Consider the following 14,880-nt stretch of genomic DNA (forward strand, 5'->3'; position numbering starts at 1 on the left):
CCAGACCCATGCACGATTCTTTTAGTCATCCCTCTTCTCAACACCTACAGCACCTCACCATGTACACACTACAGCTAAATATGGACGTCGCTCCTGTTCTGAGAGCTTAATCCTGTTTTGTACACATACAGCTTGCTTAGGTGAATGACAACCACAGTGTACGACCAAATCCACTTTGAACAAAGTAGTGAGACACAAACTGAACAACGAGTGAAGAATTTAAAGACACATCAGAGCACTAAATATAGTTCACACACCGCTTGTTTAAACTAAATTGGAATCCACACTCTGCGAAATTTATATTTTTCTGGAAAAAATTGTGATATAATGAAAAAAAACTGAACTTCTTTGCAGAGTTGCACAATTTGGCCCATAATGTGTGAGGTGTTAATGTGATTATAAAATACTACTGCTATTACTAACAATAATAATAATATTGAATAAATAAATAATAATAATAATAATAATAAAAGTAATAACGCTAATAATAAGAATCATTATTTTATTTTACAGTACAACAGTACAATTTCAATAGCCTACTAATATTTTTAGAATCTTAATTTTCAATCATTAAACTATTAAACTTTCATTTTGTCGGAAAACCCCAGGGAGCCCTTAACTTGGTGCAAGATTGTTGATGCATATTGTGTTCCCAAATGCATGTTACCAGTAATTTTGGTAAATTGTCTGGAGCAGCATTCACTGTGAACCGAGCCACTCTGAGAAACTGAAAAAACCCCAGATCTCAAGTTGCTCACGAGTAAAAGAACACAGTGCCACGCTTCACTCTGAAACATGCAGCACATATATTGCATGTATAACTGTTGCTAGGGTTACAGGCATTAATTACGGCAGTCATGAGCAAAGAAAAGGGGTTTGATTTTAGTTCATATTATTTGTTCATACATACATTTTTTCAATCCACTTCTATTGTGTGAACTGGACAATTCAACACTGTTGTCAGTCCCAAACACTGCTTCTGTGAACATAGCCTCAGAGAATGATAATTTAGGGATTCATTCCTGCATTTAAATGCAGCTGTCACTCTCACAGTGTGCGTGGCCCTTATCAGACCCTTTTTCTCTTCAAGATCTCTCAGTTCTCCAGTCATTTTACAAGCATCTCATATTCCTTTCTCTCTTTTCCTCTCACTCTCTTTCTCTCATTTCCCTTATCATTACGCTGTCAGTCGGATGTGCGGTGTTTGGTGCAGCAGCTGTTTTCTGTCACCAGGCCTATTAATAGGAGTCACAGCCTTCACAGGCACTTTAGTTTATTGTTGGCAATGTGGAGGAGCAACGACTCAATGAGTTACGAGTGTTTAGGTGAAAACCCAAAACTCTTTCTTGGCCTTGCAGCAGTGCTTCAAAGCCATGCACATTCATTGCAATTCAAAATGTGTTTCCATTTATGTTAGCATTAATAATTATTGTATCATGTTTATGTAACCTATTAACTAAGAAATTCTCCTGACTATAATCAGTCATTCATAGGCTGCTCTGCATGTTTTTGCTACAGGAATTCTCTGCAGTTCATTCAAAGGAAACCCTCAAGAATGTTACTGCCCCTTTAAGAATGCCTGTGTCTTGCCTTATATGGACATACATCCTGTCACGTGACAAGAGTGCAGTCACATGGGCTGCTATGAGAATGTACAGAAATTCCAGAAATTTTCTATAGATACCTTCGATGTGCGAGAGTATGTGGGGGTTGTGAGTCCGGCTGGGGGGATTTATGTAATGTGGGAATGCAGAAACTGAAAATGAGGCTGACAGATATGAGATAAGCTGTGTGTCATGAAGTAGAATCTAAACCCCTTTGTAAAACCATAACACAATCATTCTCAATTATTTCATAAATTAACAATGGGCTCCCTTCCAGTTTCTCAAGAGTGAGCCAGAGGTTGGTTTTCATTCTACAGGAATTCTCCCAGAGCCTATTTACTGAGATGTGCAGTGAGAAGAGGAATACAACCTATAATATTTGCAAATATATATTTAAACTATGAATACTCTGATTTTTTTTTCTTAGTCAAAGAGCAATCTAACCCGTCAAGCAGATACAAGGTGCATTCGTAAATTATCTCTTTTTTAACTGTCCATCTGTGGTACTTTTCTTCATTCAGCCTGGAAGAATGCATCTGTCTCTCTCATCACACAGTTTGCCTCTATGTAGTCATTTGCAAGAAAGAATAAGGCTGCAGACAGAAATGAATAGAGTTTTGTATGCATATTTGAGCCATAATAAAACATGCTGCACAAGCTTTAAATTAAATAATATTTATAGCATTTCTACTTGGTTTTGCGCTGGATTAAAATTTTCATATGTAATTATCTTAGATGACATTTAAGAGGTGCTTAATAGTTACTTGCAACTCATGGCCCCTTTACATGCATTAAAGGGGTCAAATGATGCTTTTTAAAATATCATTATTTGTGTATTTGGTGTAACAGAATATGTTGACATGCTTTAATGTTCAAAAAAGACAAAATTTTCAAATACTGTACATTATTGTAGGTCCTCTATGCCCCGCCTCTCTCAAACGCATTGTTTTCTACAAAGTTCCTCCTGACAAGCGTAGTCTGCTCTGATTGGCCAACTGACCCAGTGCATTGTGATTGGCTGGACACCGCAAGCACTCTTCGAAAATGTAACGCCTTTCCATAATTGCGAGCTTCATCTTTCAAAATAAATTTTAAGAGTAAAATGTTAATAATTTCCTTAGTTTTACCATCAGTTCAAGCCCGAAAGGGGAACAGTCGCATGGCAGACACAGTGATGAAGCTTGTATGTGTTTACAGTCCACAAACCAAGGTAAAGACAGCTGACTCCACTGTGTGACCCCCCCCCCTTCACATACACACACAGACATGTGCATGCGCCCGCACACACACACGACACGCAAAACTTCGCATTTGAACAGTCAATAGAAAATACTTAAAATAATAACAAAACATATTTACAGTAGCTGAGTCAGAAGCGCCAGATTGTCGTAGTAAATTTAGAATGACATCCTCTCCTAGGTTCACGAAACAATCGTCCATAAAATGTGTTGCTGTTCTGTTGTTAGCAACCTAAAGTTTCCTAAATACATCTACTGTCTGAAGGCCAAATAAAGTGCTTTTGCCTAGATACACACAGCATCTCCCTGACATGGCTGTTTCAACACTAACTGCGGTTACTGAAACCACAGCTTCTTTCTTTTTGTGAACATTTGGGCGGCATTATGCAAATATTTCCACATAGTGACGTAGACATGTTTGAATGAGCCGTTTTAGGGGGCGTGGCAGTCTTGACTTAGATAAAGAATATCTCTTTGGATTTGAGACTTTAGTCTTTGCAACTTTACAGATCTTCATTATGCACCAAGAACTTGTAACACTCCAAAGAGAAAGGAAAAATGTAAATCGCATTATATGACCCCTTTAAACTATAAGCTATTTTGGCAGCACATGCGGTGCAAGGTCCTGATTTGAATAACATGAGCATCTTGTTTTTCATTTTTCTGTAAACATTTCTGTGAACTGATACTCTAGCTAATTTTGACTTTTTTAAAGGTTTGATATTATGTAATTCTTTTAGGAGCAGCATTTTTTCCGAGAGGTACTAGAAAAGCCACATAAGCACGCTCTGCTTCCCTGACTTCCCCTTTCCTCTTATCTTTGGCTAGTTACCTCTGTGAAGACCATGGAAGTTTGCATCCTTTTTGAGAAGGTGCTGTATACACAATGGGAGCAGAGGGAACAGGGTGGTCATAGCATGAGCCCAGTCATGTGTGCTGTGATGAATATGCTTGCATTGCCATTTTTCAGCCACCAAACACCACCTGTACACTCCCTGTTTGCATTGGCATTGTTTTTTTGTGATACTGGCACCATTCATATCTCTGATTGGCCTTCCTCCTGGAAATCAGTAAGTTTGCCGGAATAGTAAATTGTGGTAATGATGTGAGTTACCGTTGCATATAATTAAGTGTGGCTGAGCCTGCTGTTTGTGCCTCCTGGTGGGGTCGGAATAAAATAGTGTGCAATGCCTATTAGAACTGACTCAGCCACAAAAACAAGTGAATTCACACATGCATAAACAGAGAAACACACATATAAATGTTCATGCATGCATATACTCACATCAGTAAACACTCAGTTGGTTTCTAATGTTTATGCTCTAGTATATTTGTAATAGTATAACAGTCTAACAGGCCAACATCTGTTTAGATTCAGCTACAAAATTATGGCATTTCAGTTTAATCCCATCAAAGCCCTCAGTAGGATAGTCGCTTGGGTCACTTGTTATCAAATTAACATGGATTTTTAGTGCTGCGGAAATATTCCTTTTAGGTATGCAGATTTACATCTACAGATGTCTTTAAATTCAGCAATGTCTTCCCTCAATGAAAATAAATAACAAGAAATTGTGCAACTCAAGCCTGTAATTGTGCAACTTCCTCCAAATGATGCAGTTAATTTGATGAATACATTTCTACATTGATTATTTCTTACTTTACTGAGCCTTTCTGTTAGCCTACTCTGCTCTGATTGGTCAGATGGGCTAGTCTGTTGTGATTGGTCTACCACGTACAGTGCCCATCACCATAGTTCTGTATTTTGAATGCTTCATATAAAATGTAAATATCTATTATTTATCAAACTTACAGGTTGTGATTCAGTGGAGCAGCTGGTCCAAATAAATTGGGTGCTGAACCATCTAACAAGCGTTTTCGAATCCCGTGTTCATTCAAAAAACAAAATTTTGGATGCTGTTCACTTCATTCATTTTGACCTAACACCATGTATCAGGTTTGTCATTCAAACATGACTGCATCTTATTAAACTGACTTGAAATGGTTACTTTTTTGGTAAACTCTGTGTTTTCATTGTGAAAGAAATTGTTTGAATGAAGTACCTCAAAATAAGTTTTACACTTCCTATCATGTTTTTCACAGGACTGGATATGGGAAGAGACAATGTTGAAATAAAGTGTTATTTTATGCACCTTTTTAGTAAAATGAGATAATGGGGAGTTTTTTTCCCATGTCTAATGCTCAAATAATAGAAAACTGTCTAAAATACTATCATTAAAAAAAGCCACTCCAATGTTATACTGTATGTGTAAAGAAAAGTTATATCTTACTTGCTATTATAACACTTTGGCTGAACTTGCAAGGACAGTGGTTCTACAAGATTTAAACATTATCTCTACACAGATTTTTCATGTAGGATGAATGAACTAAAGCAAATCACGGAAATGGGATTTGAATTACTGAAGACCTGTTTAGGCTGTTCAGAGTCAATTCTATCTTTTGCGATACAATAACTTTATTTATTGTGCACTTTTAGCTTTGCAACTTTGCAGATTGTTTACATCCACATTCAGCTACATTACACATTGCATGAAAAACAATATTCGAAATGGCATAATGGGGCACTTTAAACCAGCCACAGAGAATAATTGTACTTTTAATAGTATAACAACTGAATCACTGCACATTAAAGACGCACTTTTTCTTGGAATTTTATCATCAAGCATTTTACATTTTTTCAAGCTAGTTTGTGGTGTCTAAATTGTATGGTTTAGTTTATCCTGAAATAACTTCACAAATGAACCCAGTAGACAAATAGATTAAAACATGGTCATCCATCAGCCCCTTCTGTTTTCCGTATAAACCCTCAAGGTAGGTCTTCAGTCTTTCTTACAATGAAGCCATGGAGCTGAATAGCACACTTCATTCGTCTCCATTCGGGCTCTGTGTGCTGCCTGATTTTCAGGTGCGCTGGCCCTTTAAGAGCAGTCACTGAAGCAGTCAGTCCTGTGTTGGTGCTGCTGCTGATGGGTGTGCTGTGAGTTGATTGGCTGTGGCTGTCAGGGCTGAGGTGCTGGAGGGATGCTGCTATGCATCTCCCTCTCTCTCTCTCTCTATCTCTCTCTCTCTCCCTCTCCATCTCCCTCCCTCTCTCTTGCTTGCTTGCATCCCTCCGTATAATCCACATCTAGGGCAAGCAGGCTGAGAGTCAATCCAGTGCTCAGCTCTTCTCTGCAGGCTGGGAAAAGAGTGACAGAAAGAAGGCAAGAAAACGCTTCCCAAAGCAGGAGGAAACGGAGAAGGAACAAATCTGGCAAGCAGAGACATACAGAGGAAGATTTGATCACGGATATCATTGCTATATATAGAAATTGTTTATATATATATATATATATATATATATTTAGGACTATATATATATATTAATATATTTGTACACACGCATATCAATATTTATAGAAATATATATGTATACATATATACCTGTATATAACTGTATTTGTGCTGGTCTGTTTATATCAATATTTTTATATGTATTTGTGTGTGTGTAAATATATACATATATAAACAAACAAATATATATCTATGAATTTATTTACGTATCACTGTGAACCAACAGAAGCAAGAAGAGAACTCGACCATCGGGGCTGGTCTCTGATTCCGAGATCATACACACTATTTTCTGCATTATTTTTCCAAGCGTTTTGCATCGACCTGAGGAAGACTACCAAGCTTTTTCTATTTTTCATCGCCCTGTTGCAACCTCCTCATCTCATCTTTTTCTCGATCGGGAGGAACAAAGAGGAGGATAACAGGGTTTGTGAAGATTCCTGCCGTTCGTGCTGCCGTTCGTGAGAAGAGCTGCACTGCGCGCTGCGTTTGATCTGAGCAGGCAGCAGCAGCAGCAGTGAGATAGAAAGAGACAGAGAGTGCCGCACCGTGTGAACTAGCCAGCATGCACAAACATCACCACTGCTGCAAGTGCCCAGAATGCTATGAAGTGACCCGCATGGCCGCCCTGCGCAGGATGGACGCCCCGGCATATGGGGACTGGCAGCCCGAACCCTACGGATACCCGGCTGGCTATGGAGGTGGCCAGACCTTACCACCCCAAACCTCGGGCGGAGGAGGGGGAATGGGTGGAGGGGGTACATTGGGAAGAAGTAAAGGGAAAATGATGTCAGCTGGGGGTCCTGGAGGTCCCAACCCTAAGAGCCATTCCAAGTGTGGCCCCAAGGTGAATGGTAATAACTCAGGAGGGCAAGGAGGATGGTGGCCCGAGTGCACCTGTTCCAACCGGGACTGGTACGACCAGGTAAATGCCATTTCTGTGCTGCTGGGGGGATTGAGAGTAGGCAGCAGGTGGTGGGCAGTTGGTGTAAATGTGGTTGCTAGGTTGAAACTGAACAGAATCAGAAAGCTCCCCTGTAGCTACAAGAAGATGCATCATTTTTTAAGGGATTCATCCAGTGTTGATCCTTTCATACTGCATGTGCTGTAATCTTACAGCATGCTCGTCAAGATTGATTCTTGCTGAGAAGGAGTTTAATCTTCAAGTATTTACTGCTCCATCAGTGCTTTATGGTTTCATCAATCCCCTACGTACATACTTACATCTAAACTCTCATCTGACAAGGATTGACAGGGCCGCTGTAACCACGCAACAAGTGCATGTAGCTCCGCCAATTTAATTCAAGGATGGCAGTGATCTGCCAGCACAGCTGACCAGGCCAAATACATGATCAAATCTAATGTTCAGCAAGTAATGGGTTCTAGATTTGTGAGGTGAAAAGGTGGATGTTTTATGGATCTGTGTGTGTGCATTTCTTATTAATTTCCAGTATGTTGTTCTAGTCACTGATTGAGATACAGCCAGAGGTGAGGTGTCTTCTGAAATATAATGTACACACCATGTTCTGGCTACATTTTAACCTAATATTCAAGCCAAACCAGGCAGCAGAAGCTGTAATTAAGTGAGGTGTATGTGTGTAAGTGGCAGCAGGGGTGGGGGAAGGGTTGCACTGAATGTATAAAATGGAGGAAGCAGGCTGTCATGTGAGAACAAGCATGCATACATGTTCTATGCCTTTAGTGTGTGTGCATCTCTACGGTGTGGGGGTGCATGAGAGTGAACAGGCTTTTATTGGTATTTGTGCATGGCTGAGGGGGAGAGAACGCAGAGAGAGCAGCAGAGACGCAGAGAAAATGGAGGGTGAGATCTCGGTGGCAGCGAGGGTGAAATTTCACCAAGCACAGGGAGGGAAGGCGTGAGCAAGGAGCTGACTAATTCTGCCTCCGTTCAGAGGATGGGAGAGGCATCAGTCAAAATCAGTGTGGTTTTTCACTCATTCGCTTTTGTTTTAATCATGAATTATGCATTTGGTCTTGGCAGCATTTGCTGTAAACCGAATAAATGAACCCTTAAGATGTGACATTTCCTGTTTATTCTCTGTTTCTGGAATAATTTCCTTCTCTTTTGATGTATGGCAACTAGAGAGATGAAAAAAATCAGTATGTATCTTCTCCAGTGCACCTGATTGGCACGAGCACCCCTATGGCATATTGATGGAGTGTATGTTTAATTAATGAGAAAGAAATTGTTTAACAGAGGTATATAGGACAATGACGCTATTAAAGCTTCCTGTATGTGAGGAGGAGACCATGGATCAACCTGCTGGTTTCTCCTCTTCTTGCCAAATTGTTGTCTGTCAAGATTATTAAAGAGGATTTGGTTATCTTTGAAGGCCTCGTGGATGTGTTTAATTTGCGAAGGCTATCGCTTCTGGGGTAAATTTGAATGAATTTCAGCTTAGAATGAGGGTTGAGCAGTAAGAATGGGGGAAAATGTACCTCATTGCGGGGGGAGAGGATTGACAATCATCAAAACGGCTCTGGAAAGTGGTGGCAATAGAGGTGAAAGTGCCAGTGTGGAAAAGAGAGAAATCCGCCAATAAAGACATGCGGGTTGAGGAAACAGAGTGGGTTACATAAGAGAAGGCAGTTGTTGGATACGCTTTTGAGAGAGAAGCTGTGGATTTGTGTGCTAGCATTTGCCCCCTACTTTCTGTGAGGCCACAATTAGCACTCCGAGTGCGTATAATATATGCACACATTCATATCTGCAGAGAACAAAATATTCATTGCGGGTGAAATTATGTAGAAGATTTTCATTTGTTTTGTGGCAAATCAAAAGATCAGTTTTCACGCAGTGTAATTGTGGCCAAATTGCATCACCCCATCGCTTCAGCTCTATGTTGTGCTTTAATGGTGAAGTGTGTGTAGTTTCTGCACCACCAGCATCACCAACCAGAAAATAATGGCTTCTAACATCTACCATTTGGAAACCATACAGATTCTTCCCCTAAACAATGCTAAATAATGTTGAAAGCACTGCAGTTTTTAGTTTTTAACCTTTAATAGCACTGCCTGTGTTTTTGAAAAATGTATTTAAATGTTAAAAAATAACACTGATTGCCTTTAACCTGTTAACTGTCACCCCGTCCCGAATACGGGACGCCTACGTTGACTATACTATATTACAATCAAATCTAATCTTATCTTGACAAACTATATATCATTGGAAAGACTATAGTCTAAGACTCCCAAATATATATTTTACCAATATTTTTTGTTAACAATTATGTAGGAAAAGTAATAGTAATGTAATGTCATATTTCTAAGTGAAACTGGATACAGAATGAGAAAAAATGTAGGAAAAGTCTTGTTTTTGTCCATCTATAATTAATTTTATTCATCTGAATTTGACTGGATTGTTAAAAGTGACAGTTACGCAAGAGTGGTTTAAAATGTTAGAGAAACAAGCATTTTTTTTTCTTTTAAATAATGTGCAATCATGCACAATAATTAATAACAGGGTTTATTTTAAAGTGACACGACGTGTCGACAAGTATGGTGTCCCATATTCAGAATTTGTGCTCTGCATTTAACCCATCCAAGTGCAGGCAGTTGGGGGTCCGGTGCCTTGCTGAAGGGCACTGTACATTCACTCCCCCCACCTACAATCCACATTACTGAGACTCAAACTTATGACCTTTGGGTTACAGACTCTCTAACCATTAGGCCACGCTTGCACCCCAATTTGATTTCAAATGTATTCTCTACATTAGGCTATTCAATAGATAGTTGATGGATGGGGTGGTCTCAAAAGACATGGTCAGCTGTAGGAGAATGAGAACATTTCTTCGTCAAATTAAGGGATGTGTGTTCGGAAGGACTGGGCATCTTCTGAAGGAACCATGTTGTCTCCAGGCACCAATTTATTACTTTATTCTCTTGGGCTTTATGGCACAATCTAATGGTTATGATTAGTGTTAAATAACGAATGGCCCTTACAACATTTACCCTCGTAAAGTAATCGATTAACCTGCTTTTACTTTCTTTATATCAATAATAACTTCTTGATGAGACTAACTACTAAATTACAGTCCATGACCTGCTCAGTTGCCTGTCTGTCTGCGTACATGTGCTCAGGAACTGCGTGCATCACATATGTTGAAGTGTACTTGAAATCTGTGGGAATGAAGGAGCTGATTTGAAGAGCGACTTCAGTCGTCAGATGTCCTCGCCTTATACCCCCAGCTGCGGTAGAGACAGCCTCCATCTTAGAGATGAAGCGTCTGCATCATATCAAGAAGGATGTTTTTTTTTTTTTTTGTTAACCCATCCTGTTAGCTGCAAAACATTTGGACCAGGCTGAAATGATGATGCAAGCGATGTTGAAATGTATGTGACAGTATGTCTTCTGGCTGCATTACAATTAGAGAGAAGGGCGAATTGATGCTGTGTTTTAGCTTCTCGTTGTCTCATTCATAAGATCAACCATTACTATAGATGATTCATAGATCATTATCTTCCTCAGTCCTCCAGAGAAATTCAACTTAACAAATAAATCATGTTAAATGCTGCATATTAAATAGCAGGGGAACTATAATACATTTATTTTCATCATAAATGCATAGCATATTTCTTGTCTACTACATGCATTATTTTATTGGATTAAAAATTAATTGAAGAATTAAAAATGTATATTTAATAGCTCTTACACTTGCGTCATTACATGAGTTAAGTGGTGAATACTATTAATGAGCAACATGCATTTAATATGTAATTATTACCTGGAGTAAATGACACATGTTTTTGTTAGTCCTGTTGTAATTGTCCTAACTTGAGTACTGTGTAATCTGGTGATATGGACACCGTAAAATGCTACTCATTTTATTATCCTATGTAGAATTTGTTTATTCCCCCACATTGCATTAGTAGCATTCCGTAAAACCTTTAAAAAAATATTTAGGTTAGTGATTCAGTGTGGTGTCATTTTCATATGCTGCCATATATTATGTTTATAAATACATCTATAAATTCTAATTTTAGTTGTAAGATCACTAAATGAAATGAAATTAAATGTTAGGATAGGGGAATATTTGGCCAAGATACAACTATTTGAAAATCTGTAATCTTGAGGGTGCAAAAAATCTAAATATTGAGAAAATCGCCTTTAAAGTTGTCCAAATGAAGTTCTTAACAATGCATATTACTAATCAGAAATTTTGTTTTTAGATATTTACAGTAGGAAATGTACGAAAAAACTCAGCGACTTAAGGTTTTGTGCAGGGTCACATATATTATAACTACTGCTTGACATGGCCATAAGCTGTATGTCTTTCTACAAATTGCAATACAGAAAATTAAGAATCTTTGAAGATAGAACAATTTCCTGAATATATATTTTTTTTTTAAGGTAACATGATTTCGATTAAAATGTTGTTGTACACCCACAATGTGCATACAGTACATGCTTGTAGGTCAACATGCTCCTAGCAGTCAAAAGATTAACGGCACATCTTTAGAATCTCATTTATCCATTTAAGGTTACATGCAGTACAATGCCTTAATGGTTCATCTTACAGATGCCCAGTGTAGCCAATTTCTGAGCAATATATCTTGATCAAGTATTTGCATTCATTAGAATGAAGCCTTGCATCACAGTGCATTCAATGCAAGAGAATGCAAGAAATATATCCAGCTTTTCTTTTTTCTTTTTTTATATAAAGCATCTCATTAATGGTGCACCCTGCTATATCAGAGGTGATATGCTGTGCTCTTGTGATCTCAGCAGTAAGCCAAGTTCCTCAGTTGATTATGCATGTCATAAATCAGGAGCAGGACTAGCATATGTGAGCACTTACAGATGGTTCGTTAGCTTGAGACATCACCAAGACAGTAATGTATCTGAGAGGAGGCTGGGTTTGTGAGAGATTTTAACTAATTGGATTTTCATTTGTATTGTGGGGTTTTAGGTTGCAGAAAAGAAATGGGATGGGGGTTGGGGGTTATGTTGTGGAGGAAGATAAGGCTTACCTCATCCATTCCAGACGAGACCAGTTTAGGGTTGGTCCCATGAGACACTCTTCTTTCCACCAAAAGCAATATACGTCCTTCCTGGAGAACTGAGAATTTAATATGAGGCCACACATGTGAAGACAAAATGCTACAAGATTAAATTAGAAAAAAAGGAATTAATATATAGATTTTGTACTCTTTATTTTTGGTTTTTATAAAATTTTTAATTTTGTTTTGTTTTGGTAATATTTTGTTTTCAGTGAAGACTCTTCACACACATACACACACACGCACATACTGTATATATTTTCTTAAACCTGTTGCTTAGAAATGCTAGTGAAATCAAGCTTATGTGTTCAGACTTGATTTATCTCAACAAATCTTAAATATCATATTTGTAAATCCCATTAATATAAGGTATATTCTCTTTTATTGTAAGGTAAATTCTGTTGGATGCATCTCATTTGAAAATATTCTAAAATTTACTTTGCAATTATTAGGTAAACATACAGTATAGTTTACATTAAATGTTGTTAATATCGTCAATAATTGTATTGTTGATATGTACACAGATGAAGTAAATCCCATCCTTGTGTGACAGATAAAAAACCATTCTTGACATTGTCACTTGCTTTTGCATTATAGGATAGCACATTTGTTAAATGAGATAACCAAGACTTGCCACATTTCAAAGTGTCTTCCTTCATACGGAAGCATGGTCTTGTAGGAGGAAAGTGTTTGATTCTACCCAACACTGCATAGGTACCCAGTTAACTTTAGGTGTTGCCATAGCAACAAGAAGGCCAGAAATCATGCTGCCCGAGAGAGAGAGAGAGAGAGAGAGAGAGAGAGAGAGAGAGAGAGAGAGAGAAAGAGCTGAATTCAGTGACATTTTACAGACATGATTGTGCATATTCATGACAACATTTTCACTTGCTGACGGTGCAGTTACCTTGACATGCAGAACTTTCACTGTGCATTCATTGATCTAGATATCAGTGATATGATCTGTGCAGTCTGTTTTGAGAGGACTTGCTATATCACAGTATCCTACTCTACACACACATATGCAGCTATTGAAGCAGCTGGCCTGGACAGGAAAAGGACCACATCATATACAGTAGCTCATTTCATTTACAGCATTATGTTATTGATCTAGAGATCTACAAGGCTGAAAAACCTACCACATTTGGTCAGTAAGTGATTGTTAGAGTGCGTTGTTTCACAGCCTTCTCACTGCTGATTAAAGATCAGTTGTCAGAAGGCTCAAGGATGCTGAATGCAATCCATCATCCTGCTCAAAAATATTTCCCACACACACACACAAGCCTTCAAAAATCTGTTCCTAAAACAAAATGTACTCAGCCTATAAAAAAACAATGAAGAAGCGCATAGAAAATCACTGCAAATGCTTTAGAAAACGGAGGAGAAGGCACACTGCAATATTTATGCATACTTTTAGAGTTGTTTTTATACATCAAGAAAGGGTAAAGATGTGTGCCTGAGAAAACTAAAAAGAGATAGTTGACTGTGTTTTATGGGAATTTGTGGAGATCCAAGGCTCGCCCTGAGCCATCGGGCCACTCTTATTATCAAGCCCTGAGTTTGTTTATGATATTTGTAGCATTTAAAAATTTGCTGGTCTGTTAATCTTTGGATCTTTTAATCAAAAATGAAGCATGTTATTAAGATTCAAGTCATCCGTTGACCTGCAGCAGGATGTTTCTAACCCACTGCGTGAGCTTTACACATTGTGATATTTCCCCACATAAATACGTTTGTGTGGGTGTTAATGTGAGTGACTGTATTGCTCATGGCCATTGACCTGTCAGCCATATGCTCTCAGCTGGCGGCCCTGTTGGAGCGCAGCCCCCCTGCTCCACTCAGTGCCACACGTGGGGTGGGGAGTCGAGAGGGCTGTTTATTTGTTTACTCACCTGCTTTGTTTCATTTTTTGTTTTTGCTGATCACAGTAGTGACTGTCCTAGAAAACAGAAGAGTAGTGGTCAGCTTACTCATCTTATTCAGTTCTGCATGCATCCACCATACTGACAACGAAGGCAGACATGTACACATGCCACCAAGAGCCACGGCACAAGCGTCGCTTGCTGTTTCAGTTTAAGGGCTAACATCCCAATGAATTTTAATGCCTATTTTTAGAGAGCTTGCACAGTCATTCCCTCTTTTGTGCCATTACTCTTCCCCTCTCCCTGTGTGATGCTTCAAATAACAGAGGCTGCATTTTGCGCCAGCCGGCGTTACAACACCCACACAAGATCATAGAATCTGCATGCATCACAATCAATAACTGGAGAGTGCTGATCCACGAGCCTCTGACTCTTCTCTGTGTGTTGTGGGAGTCTGTGGGTGCATTTAACAGTTTTTGAGCTTTCCAATGCTTGTAATTTTAGACCTTTTTGGCTTTTACCTCAGTGGACTCACTTGTTAGTGGACAGCAATTGCAGACCTAGAATATTCTATACACAGAGCTATACACTATACACATTCTGAGCTTTTTATTAATTTCAATGGATGTAGTGTAACATACCTTATGCCAAGAATTCTATCTTTAGAGTAGAGGCCATTGCGTTCTGCACAACATGACCTGTGTACATTCGTGTACAAATCGTTCTAGTCAAACAGATTCATGAATCACTACTATTCGATAGGATTTTTTCATACCCGATAAACTTTTTAATAATTGATGCTCGTGTGAA

The 14,880-nt window shown here is 38.7% G+C and overlaps 1 protein-coding gene across 6 annotated transcripts in view; it reads left to right on the plus strand.

Annotated features, from left to right (window-relative positions):
- Positions 1 to 14,880, plus strand: part of LOC113057752 (disks large homolog 3-like) — an 84,015-nt gene that overhangs the window by 16,380 nt on the left and 52,755 nt on the right. For 2 of the 6 annotated variants that reach the window (XM_026225255.1, XM_026225256.1), the window contains exon 1: positions 6,290 to 7,115. The exons of 1 other annotated variant lie outside the window; for it this stretch is intronic. In XM_026225255.1, coding sequence (XP_026081040.1) covers positions 6,756 to 7,115 — 360 coding nt within the window. In that variant the 5' untranslated portion in view covers positions 6,290 to 6,755. Of the gene's footprint in view, positions 1 to 6,289; positions 7,116 to 14,880 lie in introns of those variants that run through there. 3 more of the 6 variants (XM_026225260.1, XM_026225258.1, XM_026225259.1) reach the window with 2 other exon arrangements.

The sequence above is a fragment of the Carassius auratus genome, chromosome 39, assembly GCF_003368295.1.
Source record: "Carassius auratus strain Wakin chromosome 39, ASM336829v1, whole genome shotgun sequence".
NCBI classification, from domain to species: Eukaryota; Metazoa; Chordata; class Actinopteri; order Cypriniformes; family Cyprinidae; genus Carassius; species Carassius auratus.